Consider the following 20,675-nt stretch of genomic DNA (forward strand, 5'->3'; position numbering starts at 1 on the left):
TCTCTCTCTCTCTCTCTCGCGCTTGTTCTCCCCGTCTCTCTTTCGTGTTTCTGTCGAAGCAGCGCCAAAGTGTTCGGCGGGAGGAAGCGAGCTCGGACGGAAACCGATCGATAACCACTTACCGACCGAGACTCGCGCTCGTGGTAAGAAAGAGCCCGATTACCGACTCATTTCCGTCCTTCCGGTGCAGCAGGTGCCGCGTTAATGGCGTCCGACGCGCTCGCATTCGTAAGGACGTGATGAGCCTCTCGATTATTCTCCCGGCTCTCTCGCGGAAACAAACGGCCGGAGCGTATCGTTGACTTCAAGCAGACGAGGTACGTTCTCTTTAATATTAGAGACCGGTATTAGCGCCGAGTAGCGAATACGAATGATGCTATCGATGTGTCTGCGTCGTTATGCGGACGAGTCTAAAGCGCGCGAGGTGCAATGAATTCGTCGAAACTCGCACAGCCATTATGCTAGCCTGCACATTTCTCACGGAAAGTTCCAAAAAATGATGTAATTTCACGTGCGAAAACTATCCATACCGGTCTGTGTGCAGATTCATTTCGACGATCTCGGGTTGGTCGCGCGAAAAATCGCGCGTCGGCGTTTTCGTCATTCGATACTTTCGCCGTTCCCCGAAAGTTCGCCGAGCACGCCGTGCGCGCGTTACGCGCGAAAAATCCGCCATCGATCCCAAGGATCGCGCGCTTATTTATTTACTTACTCACACATAGGCCTTTGCATTTGTACTTACCCGTGTCCTCCGCGAACACGCGCGCGCCGCCCCAGCCGTCGCGCGTGCGATAATAGCGGTGCTCTTGAAAGCGATTTTAACGTCGGTGCATTGTAAATATGTAACATGAGCCGCCTTTCGCGCCGAGAGAAGGAAACTCGTACCCCATTGGCCGTCGTATTCCGCCAACGGTGGTGGAGTTACCAAGCCTCGACACAGTATCCTGCATATACAGTCTCGTAATCCCGCTTTATACTTTTTTATACACACACCTTACCTCTCGTCTCTCTCTCTTTCTCTCTCTCTCTCTCTCTCTCTCTTTCTCTCTCCTCTCGCGGAGGCCTTGAGACGCGTATTAAAATTCATCGTACCCGTGAAAAATTCCCATATCGTTGCTCTGCGCAACGCCGTTGCTCGGCCGCAGAGCACGAGCGCAGAAAGTCGCTCCTTCTCTCTATCGGGAATTCACCGGAGACGGATTAACGCTAGAAGTTATCGGCCATTTCTGACTGTTTCTAGTTTTTAGGTTAACACCTTATTTCTTGTGTGAAAGATAGGATCCTGAAATCTTACGACTCCTGATATCAATCATTTAATAAAGGAGATGATTAATGAAAAGTCATGAAATTCCAGAATCCCATCTTTCACACAAGGAAATAATTAATTTTTTTAAATATTAATTTAGAAAATAGAAACGGTCAGAAAATACCGCTCGGTACTTCTAGTGTGAACCCTCGAATAACATGGTTGGGTCGGATCCGACCGGATTCATATTCCAATGCTTCGCACACGCGCCTGTGAAGCGTCACATTTCAGGTATTTTATTTATTTTGCGATATATTTTATTCACTTTTAAATATTTTTTAACTTATTGTGAGAATGAAAAGTACTTAGTCGAAAAAATTAGTTGAAAAGACTATGAAATGCTCCTACGGTTCGAGTCCGATTCATGTGAACCTTGTTATTCGAGAGTTGAGTAATGTCGCAAGATCCTCGTGCACGACGCAACAGCGATTCGATGATGTTATCGATAGCGCGCGCGATAGACGATCGCAAAAATACTGGCTTGATGCAAAAGTTCGTTCCGTTTCTTCATCAGCTCTCTCACTTCTCCGCTCAGAAATCCCAGAATGTCTACGACCGCGGGATCACGCAGCTGCCGGAGAGGTAGCAGGTCATCGAACAAGACGGCGCGTACTTAATTGATGAGTTGTATTTAAGAATACATCAATATTATTCTACATTTTGATCGAAAAACAGAACGAACTTTTGCATCAACCCAATAATTACAATCCCGTGATCTGATTCGCGTCGAAATCTCCGCTCGAGGTCACAGGTCACACATTGCATGGAGAAAACAAGTTTTGCTGAAACATCAAATTGTTTGTTTAATATTGTGGCAGCAAGAAGATTTGTTGCACGGAAAAAATAATTTTGCTGTTGTAACAAAATGTCGTTGCTACAGCAAGAAAATGTCGTTGGTGTAACAAAATGATTTTGCTGTCCATATATTCAGTAAATAACAATTTACACTTTCAACAAATCTCTTTGCTGTGTAAACAAATGTTTTACTGTCTAAACAAATTCTTTTTTGCTGTCACTATATCGACAATATTTGCTATTCTAGCAAAATTTGTTTTCTCCGTGTGCGGCAAAATAACCGCAAGAGACATCCGAAAATCCCTCATGCATCTATAGTTTTCGGATTTTTTCCATTTTTCCGCTAGAGGAACCGAAGAAATCCGCGGACGAAGAACCGATTTTTTCCAACAATAATCCTGCATCGTGTCGAGAGACCGTTGTACAAAAATCAGCGAAACGAAATAACGTGTCTCGATTCGTCGACTTCCTTAGGATTGTGGCCGCGCGAGAAAGAGAGAGAGAAAGGCCGGAATTTCCGATGGCAACCGCAAATTACGAAGAAAGGCGTTGCCTTGGACGCGCGTAACATAATTGCTGTCAATTATATTGTCTTACGGGGGCCCGGTCACTCGCGCCTGCCACCCTTTTGTAACGGCGGCGATAGCGCGACGATGCCGATCGCTTCGGGACACCGGGTACAGACTGGGGAAAGAGAACGTGCAAAAAGAGCGTTAAAACGCGCGCGCAGACTGCGACCTTGACCGAAGCGGTGTCCGCGCGCGAGGCGAACATACGTGCGTCCGTCTAGCGAGTCGAGGGGTTCCTTCTCCGTTCCCTCTCGAGCTTCGCTGCCGAGACGATTTCTTTCTCGATGCACAAGCCACTTCGTCGAGGACGTCGTAACCGCCGCGATACGCAAAACGCGAGGCACGCGTTCGGCCCTCTCCGAGTGCGCGCGCGCGCTTACTTATTCGGCGAGCACTTTTCGAAAGTTCAGCGCGGCGTCTCTCCTCCGCGTGGGAGAAATTCTAAACGAGATCGAGCTCTGGTAGTCGTGCACCGCGTACGAGCGCGCGAACGAGCGTTATTTGGCAAGGGAAGCAATTGCGGGAAGTAATTATATATCAGGGGAAAAACGGATATAATCAATTGACTCGGTAAAAGCGATAAACCCTGCCGAAAATTTCCAGGCGGGTTCCCACGGAAATCCAAACGGAATCCTCGGATGAATCCATGTAGGATCGAAGGGTCCGAAATCCATGCGGGAATCCACATGGATCGTTACTCAGGATCTGGATTTTTGGCGGAAATCCTCAGGAACAACCGTGGGATACCGTATGAATTTCCTACGTGGATTCCCACCCGGTTTTTTTTTCCCAACGGGAAAGCGTCTGCCCCGCGCGATGCCCCGGAAAAGTTTATCTCTTTTTTCCTCCTTCCGTCCGATCTCATCGGCGATCATCAGTCCGGGGGGGAAATTGACGCGGGGGGGAAATTGATGCGCTGCCAAATACAGAACCCCGTTAATTAAGCGCGCCGCGAGAGCCGAGGGAGAAATTTCCGCGAGGACGACGACGCTGAGGAAGGACTCGCGACTTATTACCGGCCAGAACAGGCGGAACGGCGAAGAGAGGAAGAAAAGGTACTCAAGGTCAAGGCCAGTCTGCGGGCACTCCCTTTCGCGTGTGTCGACAGTCGGCCGGCGATCGGCCCTTCGATCGGACGGGACGATTTTTCGAAGATGCGCGAGGCGAGCAGCCAAAGAGAGGCGAACGCGCGTTCGCTCGCAGACAATGCTCTTCGACGACTTCGCGATACGCGGCGCTGAAGGTCGTCGCGGGAAGTCGAGATCCGCGGGAGAATAGAACTGTCTCGCACGTACCGGGTGGCGCGATCGAAAAACAGGTTTCGCCTTCTCCCGCCGCGAGGCCCTTCTCGATGCCGAGAGGCGGGCGAGATCGACGTCGTCGTGGCACCCGAGAGATAGCCTCGCGATGTCTATTCATCGGGACGCTACTTCGTCGGATCGCAAAGTCGCGTGGAACTCGATATCGCGCGTCCGGCGTATTATTCTTCGCGCAACTTCTCCGCGAAGGAGGCTCCTCGGAGCGAACTTCGTCGGCGACGAAGAAAGACGCGAGTCCTAACGTACCTGTCCGAGTTACATCAGTTACACCTCGAGAACCCATTTTGGAGACGAGAAAGACAGAACGACTCGCCTGTCCTTTATCCTCCGACCCTCGTTGCTCTTGTTCCTTGCGGGAGGAGGAGGAGGAGGAGGCACGTTCTAAAAATCGGTATGCAAACGCGAAGATCGCGAGATGGACTTAGCGTCCAAACGCGCACTCGCGAGCGGGAAGCTTTCGCGACGCGCTGTGCGATACTGAAGAGCACGCACGCACGCACGCACGCACGGCGATCGAATTCGAAGGCGAGCGCGATAATTGCAGCCGGCGCGACGACCGAAAGACCTCCGACTGCACGTACAACTCGCGCGCGCCGTCGCTGTCGCCGCTCGTCGCGTCGCGTCTCGGGGCGAACGAAAAACGGACAAAGAGTCTTCTTGCGGCAAGAGAGTACCCGCCGGTTCTCGGCCAATGAGAGGAATCGGCAACGATCGCCGGCCGTACCGGCGGCCGGCCGGTTAACGTGTTCGAACCGCCGCGCGCGATCCTTCGCGAAAAGGGGCGAAACAGGTAAGACCGCGCGAGTTCCCCGCGCGGAGATCCAGGAGCGCGAACAGAAGCGGTGGAGACGCGCCGATCGGCGGGGGAAAAATTGCTTCCCTCGCGCGAAAGGCAGCGGCGCGCAGGAATTTTTCGCGAGGGGGATGCGCCTCGGGACGCGACGCGCGTGAACCGTCGCCGCGACAAAGGAGAACGCGCGAATCCTTTACGAGAGGAACGACGAAGGAGCGTACGAATTTTCGCGAGGGAGATAGATAGAGGCGTTTATTTTCGTTTTAGTGCTGTAAAATGTTGCAGTACAAATTATATTTAAATCTGTTTACGTTAAGTTAATATCCCGGATTTACATGAAGAATATTGTAATTGTTGAAATAATGAGTGAAAAGTAGAATAGAGATTTTTTAACTCTAAGATCAAAACCCTTTGGAGTATACAGTAATAAAGGATACAAAAGGAAAAGGATATTTTTGATGCCCGAGTAGAGCAATATATGTTGCCATATATAAGATATATTGAAAGCTGCGCAAGAAGGATGAGAGGAAGAGAAGATAAAAATAGAAAAGAAGAGTCATGCCCCATTTTGCTGAAAACCCTAGATTCGCAATGGCGTCGTACACTGAGAGCCAGGATTAATAGGGTTTACATTGAGCTTGCACATTTAATATTAGAGCTTAATCCAGATCTAAAATCTGAAACACTGTATTTGCGACAAACTGGGAGAAAGAGAAAAAAAGTTGCATATTAAAGATAAGGATAAAAAATGAAAATAATAATAAGCGCAAAAGGAACAGGAGAGAAAAGAGAAAGAAAGAGAGAGAGAGAGAGAGAGAGAGAAAGGGGGACTTCGAAGATGGTGGGCCCGCGGCGCGAAGGAAAGCGAGAGGCGCCACGAGTCGGTCGAGGTTGAAGTAGCGAGAGCGAGCTCGTAAATCCTTCCGCGACCTCCTCCGCGAGATCCCGACCTTCGACGCGACTTGAAGCCCCGTAGAGTCGTCCGCTCGATGTTCAGTTACCGATGACTTAATTTTTCGAAATTTCACAGGGTCACAAAGTGGGGGAGTCCTCGATACCGCGGGGACCGCGGAGGAGTCGCGGTGGCGGCTTAATGCTGCGGAAAGTTATGCTATCGAAAGTAGCGAAGGCTCCGATGCCATTCCTGTAAAATTGCCGGACACACACCACTGCGTGCACCTCCTCGCCTGGGATCTGCATAACGATAAGAAGGGGACAAGGATGCACCGTCGACAGGTGCAACGCGCGTCGCAGAGAGCGCCCGCGACGGATTGATCGATGCGATATGTATACGTCGAGTGATACGGGTTATTAATTTAGTTTATAATTTCGCGGCATTATCGAGCTCACAGAGCGTGACGCCGATTCTCCGCAGCCACTCGTCGAGAAGCCGCGTCGAGGAAGTCGAGCGAGCGTAGGGATCGCATCGGCGGGATGCGATTATACAGTCGTTAGGGATATTAATACATCGCGTCGTGCATTTTAAACGACGTTAAGTCGCGAGGAATCGTACGTATGGAAAAGTGAAAGCGAGCGTTGCAAACTTTGCCCGATGCAAATCGGCACTTCCCGAGTACTTACGCAGGTGCACCGCCGACAGGAGTGACCGTGATTCGTCTATCTTTCCGCCATTGAGGAGTGTCGAACTTTTTCGCTCGGAAGAAATCTCTCTCTCTCTCTCTCTCTCTCAAGCCCGTGCGAAATAATTACCGGAGATTGAGGGTTGGACGTTGGAATTCGACGAGTCAACTGATTCCGATCTCGACCGGTCGATTTCCAATCCGCAGCCCTTCGTCCTCCGGTATTCATTTCGACGTGGCTGTCCGCTGGCAGTTTTCCACGGACGAACGAGCGCGAGAAAGGGAACGCTCGCATTTGTATGCTCTTCAATTTGTTACACGGATCACCTGTTCGTTCCGTTCGTTACACCTCGAGTTCCGAGAAGCACTTAACGTCCTCGAGAAGCCCCCGGTTTAAGCGTGATCGTTTCCCAGGCTACAATACCTAGAGAGGAGGAGGCCGGCTACCAGCTGTACCCGCACTCAATGTCACTCGGCCGAGACCGCCGCAGGAGAGCATCCGATGAGCGCGAACGAGCCGCGGCACAGAGCGGCGACGACGAGGACGACGATGAGTAACAGGTATGAGCAAAGACGCGTTACTGCACTCGCAGGGCGGAGACGCGCGTCCTCGACCGCGACCGCCGTACTCGACGGTGAGTTCTAAGAGCGAGCACTCCGGCCGAGCACTCCGCCATCTACGGATGCACTAGACCCGGCATCGAGCTCTCTTTCTCTCTCTCTCTCTCTCCCTTTTTCCCCTCTTCCTCCCGCGGGCGGCTTCGCTTCTGTATCCCTCGCGCGCCGGCAGGAATCACAGACAATTAATCATAAAAGGCACGAGTGTTTTAAAAGCGGTCCCGCGCGTGTATTGGTCCGCGGTCTCGCGGTGGTAGCAGTCGACGCCTGTGCGACGACCGCGACACGCATAGAAAAAAGCCCGAGAGGGGAGGGAACCGTAGGGCAAGAGGGCGAGGGAGCGGGCGGAGGGGGAGCAGAAGGAACGCGGAGAGAACCGGTTCTACCGGGGGTTCCGATGCCTCACAAGCCGAGAGAGCTAGCGGCCCCGTCTGGGTTAGCCTCTCGCGCGACTCGCCTCGACTCCCGGCGATTCCCGCGAGAGCGTCTGCTCCGGTGCACCACCTACCCACCTACCTACCTGCTCGCAGTCCTGTCTGACTGCCTGCCTGCCTATGCGTCCGCCCATACCTGCCTACCTTCGGCCACGAGGAGGCTCTCTCGCGGAATTCTCGAGACCTCCGTCCGATTTTCTCCAAGGGGATACAGACGGAGCCGCACGGACGCGTGTAAGACACAGCTCCCGCGATTCCAGTATTTCCGCGGATTTCATGGGCCGCGCAAGAACGACGCCCGGGAGAACCGGATAGTATCGTGGCTCTCTCTCGGCGAGCACGATCGGCTTGAAATCGCGATCGCGCGAGGCCGGCCCGCGAAATAATTGTAAGGTAAAAGCACCGCGCCCGGCCCGGCGTGTTGTGTTGCTCTTTAAATACGAACGTTTAATTTTTGAACATGAAATATTTCCACATACTCAATTGCCCGTATTCCGAGTCCCCTTTTGTCGATGAAAGTGGCTTAAATGTGGCTCAGAAGCCGCAATCAGGTGGCTTAGAAGCCACTTTTAAGGTCATCTTTATCGATAAAAGTGAGTTCAAAATATGGACCAATGTATGTATACAATATTCTATGTTGAATGTTCGTATTTAAAGAGCAAAACGACAAGAATGTGTCCAGAGTACCTTTACCTTAAAATCTTCCGTGTACCTTGCGACCGATCCCTTGTAATCTCTACCCGCGTTGACGAGATCGCGCGCTCGTTGCTTCCGACGACGACGACGACGTTGCGCTCGACCCTGATCGCCAATCCGATCGCGGGCGCCTCATCGTTTCGATAGGGCAAAAAGCAGTCGGTCCCGGAGAGAGCGGGGAAAAAATATTGATCGCGAACAAAGGAACGCCGCATCATGAAGCATTCATGTTCGAGAGCACGTTGAAGACGACGAGCGAGCGACCCGGCCGTGGGTCGGTCCGACGTATCGCGAGCTGTAATCTGGATGCACCGCTCTGACATTTTGAAGAATCTGCCGATGAAGGATGGGCGCGAGCCGCATACTTTCGGCACGACGATACAGACTTTAATAAGCCGCAGGGATCGAGGACGCTGCGAAGCCGCGGACACGTAACTCGAACAAAGCGAGACGCGCACGTACTGATGCTGCGCACGTAAAAGAAGCGCTCGTTTAGCCCGGATCTGCAATAGGTGTAATAAGCTTTGAGCCGTAAGACATTGACTAATCACAATCGAGTGTGAGAGTGTGAGAATAATCTATTGTCATTGATTAATTTTTCTTACGGCTTAAAGCTTACCGCATCTATTGTAGATCCGGGCTTATTCGCGGTCGATCCGGCGGACGCGAGAATTTCAAATTTGCGGCACGAAACAACGTTTCGTCTTCAAGAATCGTCCCGAGGGTGGGAAGCTTGTTCTTTGTAGCTGCACTAGAGTTGCACCGGAACTTCGTTCCTTTTCACGCGGAAAGATATTACTTGTACTGCGAAGAACAACGATTATTCAGTAACATCCTGAAAGAAAAAACTGCTACGTTCAAGTAACATTTATTTAATCCAAGTAAAATAATTACTCTAATACACTTTGGCAATAATTACTTGAATGTAATATTTTTCCCTTTCAGTGTACAGTGAATTATGCATGAGCGAATGTTTTAATCGATCGAGAGCGAACATGTTTCTATGAAAGCAGACTACATTGGATTCACTCTTCGATTTCGAGCGCAATTATACCACCCGATACAGAGAGGAGAATTCAATTCTGTGTGAGTGAAAAATCACTCGACCGCTCCATTTTTCGAGTGAAACTTCACTCCGACAGATTTAAATAGGATAAAATTTAAACGGATGAAAGGAATAGATTTAAAATTCCCTCCCGCTTTTCTAACTTCAAAGCGAAGGATCGCTCCTCTGTCGCCGTGAACGACGAGAAGGAGCAACGGGAGGCGCGCTTTTGAAAACGAGAGCTTCGCCGTCCTCGTAATTTCTCCTCCCTGCGTGCGGCTTCGCGAGAGTTTCACCGAATATGCAACGTGCGCGACGTGAATCAACGAGAGACGAACGCACCGCGCGAGTCGCATTCCTGCACCGGCAGGATGATAAGTTCGCGCGGGCGAGCGAGTGCACGCGTGTGTGTGTGTGCGCGCGCGCGCGCACACGTTTGCCGTCGCATTACGAGGATCGGTACGTACAACAGCCGGCTTCGTCGGCCCCGGCACTGACCTTGGGCGCCGAGTCTCGAGCATCGGCTCTCGGCGCGCCGTAGACGCGAGCTGCTTTAAAAGCGGCACGCTCGCTCCTTTCATCGTCATCGGGAGAGGAGAGTGCAGGGGTGTACTCCCGAAAAAGCTGCCACCAGGTTGCCGGGTGCTGCGCTCTTCGTGTACTACACGACTCTCTCGCGGAAACTATGTGGCAGCCGGAGCAGCACCACCCCGTCGCGGCATCCGTCTATCGCGGAAATAAAGAACCGCTGTTGCTCGGTAAAGAAGATAACAAAGACGCGCAGCGCGCGCTGGACAAGCAGAGCTTCTCTCGCCGCTGCAGCCGCTGACGAGAAGTTTACGGGAAGTTTATGAGAAGTTTCCGTGATTTATAGCTGTTTAATCTCTGCTCATTCGCAACGCAGAACGGAAAATTGATTTTCCACGAGTCATTTTGCCAACGAAGAGACGCAAAGCGAAAACTGTCGTATTATCGATTGCAAGAAGGTCGCGACACTTTTTTTCCTCGCCATGATTTTCGCAACGCATTTGTTATCCAATAGGAAAATGCATCTTGAGAATGACTCAAGAAAAAAACAAATTCCTCTATTGGACACGGGACAAGTTTCCGAAATTTGTCCAAAAAAATGTTGCAACCTTTGCGCGACTGACCATATCTGTAATATATAGGTGATGTTCATATATTTATTTTGTAAAGGGCTGCAACAAAAGTCTCGTACCTCCCTATAACGTTTTATCCTGGAATTTTCGCAATTTATAGTACGATATAATTAGAAGTAGGAGTATTGTGGGATGTCGTGGTCGAAGGAAATTTGTAGAATGTGTTCGAGCATGAGAGAGAAAGAGAGAGCAGGATTCTGGTTTGGTCCCAGGTGCATCCCGACCCGACTACACTCCTGCGAAGGAGAGTGCAGGATGAGTTTCTAGCAACTTCCATCGCTGAATACAAAGTCACAAGAAGTTCTACGCAAGTTCGCGCTCGCCGAACCGCTTCCCAGTGGCGGATGAATTCCGGCGCGAGGGAAATTATTTGAGAAATTTGTCGCGCTTCCAACGACGCAACGATGATACGAATACACCCCTGTTGAAAATTTCCAGGTGAATTCTCGTGGAATTCCAAGGAAACTAGTGTGATTCCATGTAGGAGATTAAAATCCTTATAAGAATATGGATTGTCACTCAGAACCTGGATTTCTGTCTTAACGATGTCCAAAAGACATCCTAAATTCTTTAAACATCTTTTGTACGTCTTTACGATGTCTTTCGAACATTTTTACTGCCTGGGATCTTTCTGTTCCTGCAATTGAGTTTTCGCCTGATCCACAGGGGAAGATTCAATTGCACCAACCGAATTGTCCTTTCCGTACACACAAACGCGGTCTTTATCCGGCATCCACTCGTCGGACGAAGGATTCCTTCTACAAAAAATTCCTTTCAATAACATAGCTCGATCAGCATCGGTCGTTTCTATACGTCGCGAGATCTCTCGTTAATCTCTACTTTGACTTTTGGCAGCGGAGAAAACTCAGCGACTCGAGCATCAAATTGTCGAGCTCTGTATAAAGCGCGCGCGGTAATGAGCAACAATTCACGGCGGGATTGATGAGACCACGCGCACTAGTCGCCGCGACGGGACTTCAATAGTCATCGTTGATCTTTGCGTTCACTTGTGCATAGACTAGCGTAGGGAAAGAGTATCGGCGGTTAAAGGCAGTCCTGTCCACTAAGCGGGTGTCGCCTCGCGATATCGATGAATTATCCGGCGATCATTGCGAAATTCCACAGAGTTCTTTTGAACTCGTCTGTCCGGCTCGAGGGGACGACGAGCATAGTCTCCGGTGAACGTTGCAATTAGCAACCTGATCAAGTACAGCTGGCAACGCGCCAATGATGAGTGTCATCTGAAGACTTCGTGTTGACCCTCGACCCTCTTCGAGCGGAAACCGAATGAAGTGAATCCGACAGGGCGATAATTCTCCTCAAACTATCCGATAATTTCGCAGCGTCGCGTCATTTGCGATATTATTTAATTCGTACACCTGTCGGTTATTCGAGTTCTCTCGCTCGATTCGTGTGACTCGTCGTCAGTTCTTCGATTCGCGTTTCTCAACGTTCTCTGTTTGCAAAGCCTCAGCAACTGATCTCGAATGAGACGAGCAAAAATCCGACGGGATCGAGTTCGCGGTAACGAGCGGCAGGGACTATCGTTCGTGAGTTAGCGCACGCTGAGACGCTGCGAGGCTGTCAGCGATTTATTCACAATTCCGGCTGGAAATTTGATTTTGCAACTGACAAGTTTCCGTCGCGATTTCGCCCGTGTCTTTAGATCACTACAGATCTCTTTCGGGTACGATTTATCGCTGCTACGTGTCGAAGCAACCGGTAAACCAGTCGTCTTCAATTACGATGTGGAATCTTCCGTCCCGATTGGTCAATTAAATGTTACTTTATCTGTCGAGTACGGTTTTGGGTAGCTACGTTAATTTCCCGAACAGAAACGAATTTCTAAAAGACCTCTTAAAGACGTCCGAAAGATGTCTAAAAGAAATAAGACGTCTTTCGGACGTATTCAAGGCATCTTTCAGAAATTTGTTTCGCCTGGCTTACTGTCTCGTCACCATAATACATCTACGAGATCCAATTTTGATTCGGGCCCTTCCGGATAATCCGCAATAAAATGAATCGTGAAAAGTCGGAATAATTCCAGTCATATTTTCCAGACAGTTCCCCGTTCGTCCGAGTCCTCGGCACCGATCCATATTGGGAACGGACGGCGAGAGTCCATCGGCGACGCCACCTGGGGAAGCCACCACGTCGCGTCTCGCGGGGCTGCTGCGGTGGTGGATCGTTCGTCCGTTCGTTCGTGAGCGTCGCTCGCTCGCTCGCTTACGAACGAGCGAGCGCGGAACACAATTCCTGCTGGCCGATGGAAAGTTGGCTGGCTCGCGTGTTGCCCGTGCCATAGGAATTTAAACGGGGATATAAGTATAAGAACGCGGAGACGGGGAGTCGTTCGCGGTAGTGTGAGGCACAAACGCGCCACGGCACCACACCCAGAGTGCCCAGCGTTGCGACAAGGGACACGGCCATGCGCGTCGCGGTGATTGTGAGTACCCACGAGCTCCAAGTGTTCTCTCCGTCCTCGCACCATCCCTCTCGGCTTCACCCTACGCACCTTGAAAAATCGCGGTTTAACGAGACGCGGGGTGTGAACGGGCGTTCTTCCGCGATCTGAGAACTTGACCCGCGAAATCGGGGCCGCCCCGCTCCCTTCCTCGGCTCTATTTTCGACACGTCACCAGCACCCTCTCTCTCCGCGAGAGAGATCGGATGAACAATAACCCTCTTGATTTCCGTCTTCGAAGTATCACGGTGCGGGGATGCAGGGGAGACTTGCCTAAATCGTACTTCAATATTTCTTTTCTGTAATTATCGATTACAAGCGTGAATCTGGTGATAAGTATATCAAATAAATGAGCAATGAAACGCATTACCGAATCTTCGACGAATTACATCGTGTTCTCTGTGTGATGTAAACGTTTGAAAAATACTTTAAGTAGTACGATTTTGGCAAATCTCCCCTAACACTTCGTAAAATGAAGAGACATCGCTGCGATGTATCTTAAGTCCGGATCTACAATAGTTTTTAGCTTCTTAGCGTCTTCGTGACGCGGGAAATGCTTTTTATCAGAAATTACGTTACATTTCATTGCTCGGCGCTAAAGGCTTGTTACATCTATTGTAAATCTAGGCTAAGGCTTACCGTATAATTAAGTCCTGCGTTTTTTATTATTTATGAGATAATTATAACAATGATAATTGGAAAATTTTATCGGAGAATTTGCAACCTCGCGAAATGTAAGTCCCTACTCTTGCGTCTCGATTCGTCGTTGCTCGTCATCTTGATTTTCATTATTTTCCCCACTGAGAAACTCATTTAGTTGAGTCCACTGAAATCTTGTTTGAATACGGGCAAACGGGTGTTTCGATTACAAGAACTAAGTTGGTTCTTCTAACCAAGACGTTTGCCCATATCCAAACGAGAATTCATTTGACTCAACCAAACGGGTTTCTCGTGAAAATAATGAGAAACCAAGAGTAATGAAGGTAATAATAAATTCTAGGGAAATAATTGGAAACTCGAACGGAACTAGAAGAGACTTGATCCGTCTTGGTCGTGTACGCGACCACCCGCACGCGAATCGTCGGAAAAAGCTGTCACGTAACCGATACGTTAACGAACGGCGCGCCTTGCGCGAAGGAAGAAGACGCCCGTCTGCGGCATTCTTCCTCGACCCCGCGCGTCTCCTCCTCGCGCACGCTCGCGAGTCGGACTTCCGATTGTTCCTGTTGCACGAGGGAGAAGCTAAAACGAGATTTCGAACGGCCCGCGCGCGCACTCTCGCTCGCGATTTTCGCCCGACGCAGGCCGAAAATCGCCGGGAACGCGCGGCGCCGGGTAGCCGAGGAGTGAAAGCGTCCGGCAAGAAAGTCGCGGACAGATTTTTCGCCGTAAAGCCGCGCAAACGGCCGCGCGTGCCTCGACTCGGAACCGCGCGGAAAGAAACGAATCCGCCGCCGTGCAGCTCGATTCGCGCTGCTCGCTCGCCCGTCCGCGTTGCCATGCCGCTCCGGTGCATTCCGACGAAAGTCGCCGGAACCGCGCGCGAGGATACGAACCGCTCGATTGCGCCGCTTCCGTCAAAATCCGCGAAATTTCCGCTTTTTTCCGCGTCAATCTTCCGTAAATTACCCGAGTCGAAATTTTAGTTCTACATTGAGTCTTCACGTGGAGATAACGGAAGTAACTGCCCATTTGCGGCATCACAATGGAAGATGCTTAATGGCAATTTAATGTAGAACTAAAATTTGGACTTGGGTTCCAATGGAGAACAATTGATGTTGGCTTGCAGGACACTCCGCGACAATTTTGCGCGTCGCGTCGTTTGCCAAAATCTGTCAATTGCTTGTCACTTCTTCGTGTCAATTTGTCACAAATCTATAAAATTGTCCTACGGACGATCTGCGACGGACCTCGGGAAAGGATTTCAATCAATTTTACGCGTCACGTTACTTCTGTCAAAATCTGTCAGACGCCACTTCCGTTCCGCATCAACCCGTTATAAGTTCGCTATTGTCAGAAGGAATAGTTGAAGCTGTGTGCAGCGCGTTGTAGGCAATCTGCGACCTGCGGCCGACCTCGAGATGGAATTCCAATCACGATTTTATGCGCCGTTTAACACAGGAAACGTAACTCCGATTCTTTCTCACGTTTCCTCTCAAATAGATTTCTGCACGCATTCCGAAAAGGTAGAATGAAGAAAGGAACAGTTTTTGTGCGCAATTGCCACTACTTTGCCATCTGGTTTGTCACTGACGTGACAAAAGTATACGTAAATAATCTCTGTTTTGTATACGTCCGATTCGGCTTCTTTGATAAACATCAAAAGGTCACGTAATTTTTCATTGACGTTATATGACCACTCTAAAGAGGATCGACCGAATCATCGATGGTTAGTGTCAAACGATTTTACATAATTATTTTATATAATTATTAGAATAACTGCAACAAGGCTCTTATTTGTCGTCTCTTTTTAACTTTCGAGGTTGTCGCGAGCGAACGAACATTAGACAAACTCCGAGCTAAACCACCTGTAATCGGGCGAATTTTTTGGCTGAAATGAAAGCTGAAATGGAAAAGTCGACAAGCACAGGCTGTCAGACGGGTTATTTATATTACTATGGGAACTTTTTAATTCACGCGTACGCTTGTAATGTCTCTCTCTCTCTCTCTCTCTATTTTTCGTCACTTCCCGTCCCCCTAGGCTATCGTAATCGTCAATGCGGTCGCCAGCTTTTAAATGTCAACCGATTAAGCGTGGTTACGCGTGTGTACTTATGTAGGATCGGGGAATGTATACATTACGCGACTTGAGGCCCTCGGAATCGAAACACTTTCTCTTTTCTCCCGCGCAACGCCGTCGGATTTTGCGTGTGTAACAACGTGTACCCTACGTCGCCGCGCGTTCGTAAGGTGGGGAACCAGAATACGTATCGCGATTTAGAACGAGTCTCGCATAACGCTCGTTACACGCGAGCGTGGCAAATAATTCTACCACGCTCGTTGCCGTTCATTGATTCGCGTATCCGCTGGAGGTGGAGCGTGTAGAAATTCTTGCCACGGCTGCGATCGGCGCGCGTAATCGCCGCCGCGATGGAAACGCACGAACTTGAATTATCGCAGATTATTTCGGTGAAAACTTAGAAACTTAACGAGCGCCATCATGTCGGGGAACATCTTGATTTGCCGAATGATTGGCGGTGTGCGGCTTTAGAAAACGAATGCGCGGCATAGAAGGTAAATCGCGTCGCATATGGAGGAGAAGGTTTCTTCGGATTTAGTGTTACGTGTAATACGACTTGGGTTTTGTTTAGTATAAACAACATAATTTAATATCAAATTAATATCATTTTGTTTGAATGAAAATATCGTTGTTTCATCAAAGTAGAAATTTTGTTGTTGTAAACCATGTTGTTTGACAGAAAAATCAATATTATTTAGAGGAAACATAATATTTTGTTCTCAATATAAAAATTTATTTCATTGTATATTAAATATTATCCCATTTTGAGACAAGAAACTTCCTTAATATTCTTCTAATGCAGCGGTACTTTTTTCGAATAATTTACTACTTGTGACAACATTGCAATGCTTGGATGAAAATAAAAATGAAATACGTTATTTGACGTAAAGATATTTATTGTTTAAGAAATCGAGTCTGTCAAACATTCGTTTGTTTGCTCCATTCCAGAAAACAAATTTGTCTCAATTAATGAAATTTTATTAAATCCAAAGAAATCTTTCTCGCGCGCGGAGAGCGAACCGCCCCGAGAAAGTTAATCGAACCGTGCGTTCAGGAATATTTCTTTTTCTCCTTTCAGTTGTTGGCGTGCGTCGCCGCACTCTGCTCGGCACAGTTCCAAGACGGACAGAAATCTCTACCGAGTCCGATACGAGCAACCCGTTATCAGAGACTACCACCGCCTCGGCCAAGTACCGGACCGCAATCTTCGGTCTTTCCCAATCAACGGATTCGCCGACCGATCACTTTCAAGTAATTCACGATCGTATCGCACATTTGGTGTAAACACAGGACAGTTAACTGTGTAGAAAAAGAGGGGGAAGAATTTAGGAATCTGGAAATGTTCATTTTTGCGTTTTTCTTTTGGCGTAAAAAAATCTGCTTGCAATATGTATTGTATAATTCATTGTTTATCTATACTCGAGACATGTCGTTGTGCAAAATCGGAACGCACTACGCACTTCGTTGACAATATGTTCGGATAGAATGCGACCTTGTTAGAAAATTTAATCACGATGAATATAAATGGCTACTGCGCTATTAAAAATCCGCGCGATTTGCGCGCGCGAAAAGTTACCCGAGTCATTGGAAAGGTGGGAAAACCAGTTTGAGCGGCGCGCATATTCGTCTATGAAGTGCAAAATAAACGGCGGCATACCGCCGTTAATTGGTCTAACGGGCAGCCCAGTTTTGATGCAACGTCTGCGAACGTTGTGTCGAGCAGGAAATAACCGACGCGTTGGAGATTATTGGCACGCTCTTAAAAATTACCGGATTACGTAACGTTAATACATAAAGATCGCCTGTAGCGCAAGCAAGCTTGTAAATTAAAATAGGAAAGTCTGTCGCTACAGCTCTAAAGCGACACCACAGACACGTAAACACGTCTGTGTGTCGCTTTGGAAAATTTCACATATCTAAAAATGATGAAAATTCTCAAAAATATTTTCAAAAGTTAGGAACATATACATAATAAATATGAAATATAATTGTGTAAAAAAGATATATAGAGGTTGTCTCAGAGCAACATTCATAAATTTTGTGAGGGCGTAGAACGGATCGAGGTGAACAAAAAAATCCTGTATCATTTTGCAGATAAGAAGCAAATTAAATAAAGAAGCTTCTATACATAATCATTTTCAATAATTAACTCGGAATTTTGTGTGTTGTTTACAAAATGATACAAAATTTTTTCTGTTTATCTCGATTCGTTCTACGTCCTCATAAATTTGTAGATGTTGCTCTGTTGCTCTATCCTCTATATATATTTTTAATAATATTTTAGTGTTTAATATTACATTATAAATACACATAATAATAATAATTAATGATAAATAAAAATAAATATTAATAAAATATTAAACAATAAATATTAAACAATATGAATAATATAAATTTTATATTATAAAAATATATATATATAATTCACACATAAACGCAATCATTAAACAATGAAGTAACTCGTACCTTATATGTATCAGACCCAGAGTATCCGGCGACGATGCACCCGGCGCTTTCCGGTCCCTCCGGCCCAGCCTGGCGGCGACACCTGGGTTCGTTCAGCACGTGAAGCCGGTGAACGAGGAACCGGCGGAGGAGGAGGACGTAGCGCGCGATTCTACGCGCGAACGCGACGACGATGATTCCCGCGATCAGAGTCAGGAACCGGAAAGCGAAGAGGAGGTGAGCGAGGAGCACCTGCCGCCGCGTCCTGCGTCTATTTCCGCGAGGATATCCGGTAGTTCTCCAGCGTCACCACCGTTGTATCGGCCGGTTCAGGCAGTGACGCTGTCCAGCATCCGAGCGAGCCCTGCGACTCCACCTCCGCCGCCGCCCATTCAGTACCGACCGACGCAGAAGCCCACAAAAGCGCCGCGGAAGCAGGTCGTCGACGACACGTACAAACAGCCGATCAAGCCGCCGCCTAAGCCGGTGAAACCGTCCCAGGCGTACGAGATCCGCGGCAAGAAGCCGGTGGCGCAGGTACGTGCGCGAGAGAGCCAGAGATCGTACACGGGCAGAATGTTGCAGTTTCCTTCCAGACGAAATTCTTCACTATTTTAGCCAAGCTTTTCAGCAGCGCAGGAATAGATCGGTATTGCCAATAGGCAAGAATCAATAGACAGGAGTCAGTCTTGATAGTCCCGACAGATGGTACTTTGACTACCTGTCTACTTAAGGCGAGTACGCGGATCAAGATTGTCAGTGGAGTTAATCTCGCCTAAGGGCAAGGCAAATTTTTTCATATTATACTTCGGTTTCCTCAAATATCTAACGGATAATTCGGTAACACGAAATTATTTATTATTAAACAGTTAACAGCGAAATTATTTATTCCGCGTGTGATCTCTTAGCTGCCTTAAAACTCGGTTGAGACAACTGAGAACAATCGACTGAGTAGAAATCGCCCGAAAGAACCTTTCTGTTCCTGCAACCGAATTTTAGTCTGAGCACGTATTACGGACTCGCTTGGAATTGATTCCGGAGTCGATTCCGAACAAGTTCATAATACGTGCCCTAGTCCCTGGAGGCAAGGGAAAATTCAGTTGCACCAATGACAGTTTTTTCCACGTAAAACGGAAGGATAAACGGAGGCGCAGAGTGTCGATTCTGCAATAATTTACTGTAAAATTCTCCCCGTATACACGTCACGTATCGTACGCGCCGCACGTGCACATACAACGGCAGCGGCCAACGAAAAGATTAACGCGAGGGTTTTGAAAGCCGAAAGGTGAAAGCCGGAATCATCGGGCGTTGTGCTCGTTTTTCGTCTCGCGCGCCCTGAGATAACTCGGTAACTCACAAACGCGCCCGAGAAACCTGCTCGCGCGTTACATAAAACGCGCTCGAATTCGTCAAATGACACGCGGGCAGCGTGTCTTTGAACGTGCTCATTAAACTAGTCTGACGAAGTCGTCGCGCGGAATTCATAGGAACGCCATGGACCGTGAAAACACACTTTCGACAGTGCGTGTGACTTACACAGGCCGTTCCTTTCTTCCGGAAAAGCCTCATAACCGGCGATTACAACACGTTTTTACAGATCGTCAGGCGATACCGGCACGACAACGTGGACGGCTCCATCACGTGGGGCTTTGAGAACGACGACGGCTCGTACAAGGAGGAGACGATCGGCGTGGACTGCATAACGAGCGGCAAGTACGGATACATCGACCCGGACGGGATCCGGCGCGAGTACACGTACGAAACCGGGATCAAGTGCGACGAGGAGCAGCGGGATGAGGAGGACGACGGTTTCGTGGACTATCAAGAGAACAAGCTAGTACTTCCGGACGGCAAGACCATCGATTTGTCGTCGATGGGCAAGAAGCAAGCGCGCCGGCCGCAGTTTCAGTACAGAAATTAAGGGAAGATACGTTCATTCGCATTCCGTACTCGCCATCGCCTCCCTCTACCCCTTCCTCCCCGTCGAACTTAGAACGTAACTTTCACGCGAAATTACTCGTTTCAGAGAGCGTAAACTAGGATTAACGAATTCAATTAAGAGATATCGATTTAAGAAATAAACTAGTTAAGAGATACACCGAGAGGTGACAGCGGTACTAGTAACAGCGTATGTACTGTAGCTCTCGTGGGATCATCCATTCAGCGTATAGATTAGACTTAATAAATAAGTTAACAAAACGAAGAAGTTGTTAACACACCCGAGCTCACACCGTCGGCCGAGTTCAATCATCGCGTCAAGATAATCCTACGTACATATAGCTGAATATCGTTGTGCAATAACTCTAACGAAGATTACACGAGTCAAGATCGCACGCGGGTGCAACGACTTCTGCGCGACTTAGTCGCGCGAGATAAAAATCGCCCATTTCTGTCGGGAATCGAATTCACATACACAGATATAACACTCGTGACCTTAATCCGAGACGTCCGCAATTGCTTTACGAATATATATACATACATACGAAAAAAAATAGTTTTCTATCAATGATAAATATTTTCATATACAAGCAAGAATATTATAATATTCTTAGAGGATTTTTAGTCTTGAATTGAGTAATACTTGCATCGGTACAAATTCAATCAAATCAAGATGAAAAATCTTCCAAAAAGATTACAGTATTTTTGCTTACACACGAGAAGAAAATCTATCATTGATTTGTAAGATTAATTTTTCTTCCGTGTAAGATAAT

General features: G+C 48.3%; 1 protein-coding gene across 2 annotated transcripts; it reads left to right on the plus strand.

Moving 5' to 3' along the window:
• The first annotated feature begins 101 nt into the window (after positions 1–101).
• On the plus strand, positions 102–20,451 carry LOC106743555 (gibberellin-regulated protein 14). 2 transcript variants are annotated; one of them, XM_014617514.1, is made up of 6 exons: positions 102–317; positions 6,777–6,923; positions 12,376–12,761; positions 16,598–16,770; positions 18,000–18,501; positions 19,562–20,451. In XM_014617514.1, the coding sequence occupies exons 3-6, from the start codon at positions 12,744–12,746 to the stop codon at positions 19,883–19,885; spliced, it is 1,017 nt and encodes a 338-aa protein (XP_014473000.1). In that variant the 5' UTR covers positions 102–317; positions 6,777–6,923; positions 12,376–12,743; the 3' UTR covers positions 19,886–20,451. The 2 variants fall into 2 exon arrangements, with proteins under 2 accessions (XP_014473000.1, XP_014473001.1); XM_014617515.1 differs by lacking the exon at positions 6,777–6,923.
• Positions 20,452–20,675: the final 224 nt, after the last annotated feature.

Source organism: Dinoponera quadriceps, unplaced genomic scaffold (assembly GCF_001313825.1).
Source record: "Dinoponera quadriceps isolate SergipeBrazil2010 unplaced genomic scaffold, ASM131382v1 scaffold1069, whole genome shotgun sequence".
Lineage (NCBI taxonomy): Eukaryota > Metazoa > Arthropoda > Insecta > Hymenoptera > Formicidae > Dinoponera > Dinoponera quadriceps.

Bases quoted from the DNA above. Each gene is read 5' to 3' on its own strand.
- LOC106743555 (XM_014617514.1), top strand. The intron at 16,771-17,999 runs GTAATTCACGAT...TATATGTATCAG, and splicing joins CGCCGACCGATCACTTTCAA to ACCCAGAGTATCCGGCGACG. The intron at 18,502-19,561 runs GTACGTGCGCGA...ACGTTTTTACAG, and splicing joins GCAAGAAGCCGGTGGCGCAG to ATCGTCAGGCGATACCGGCA.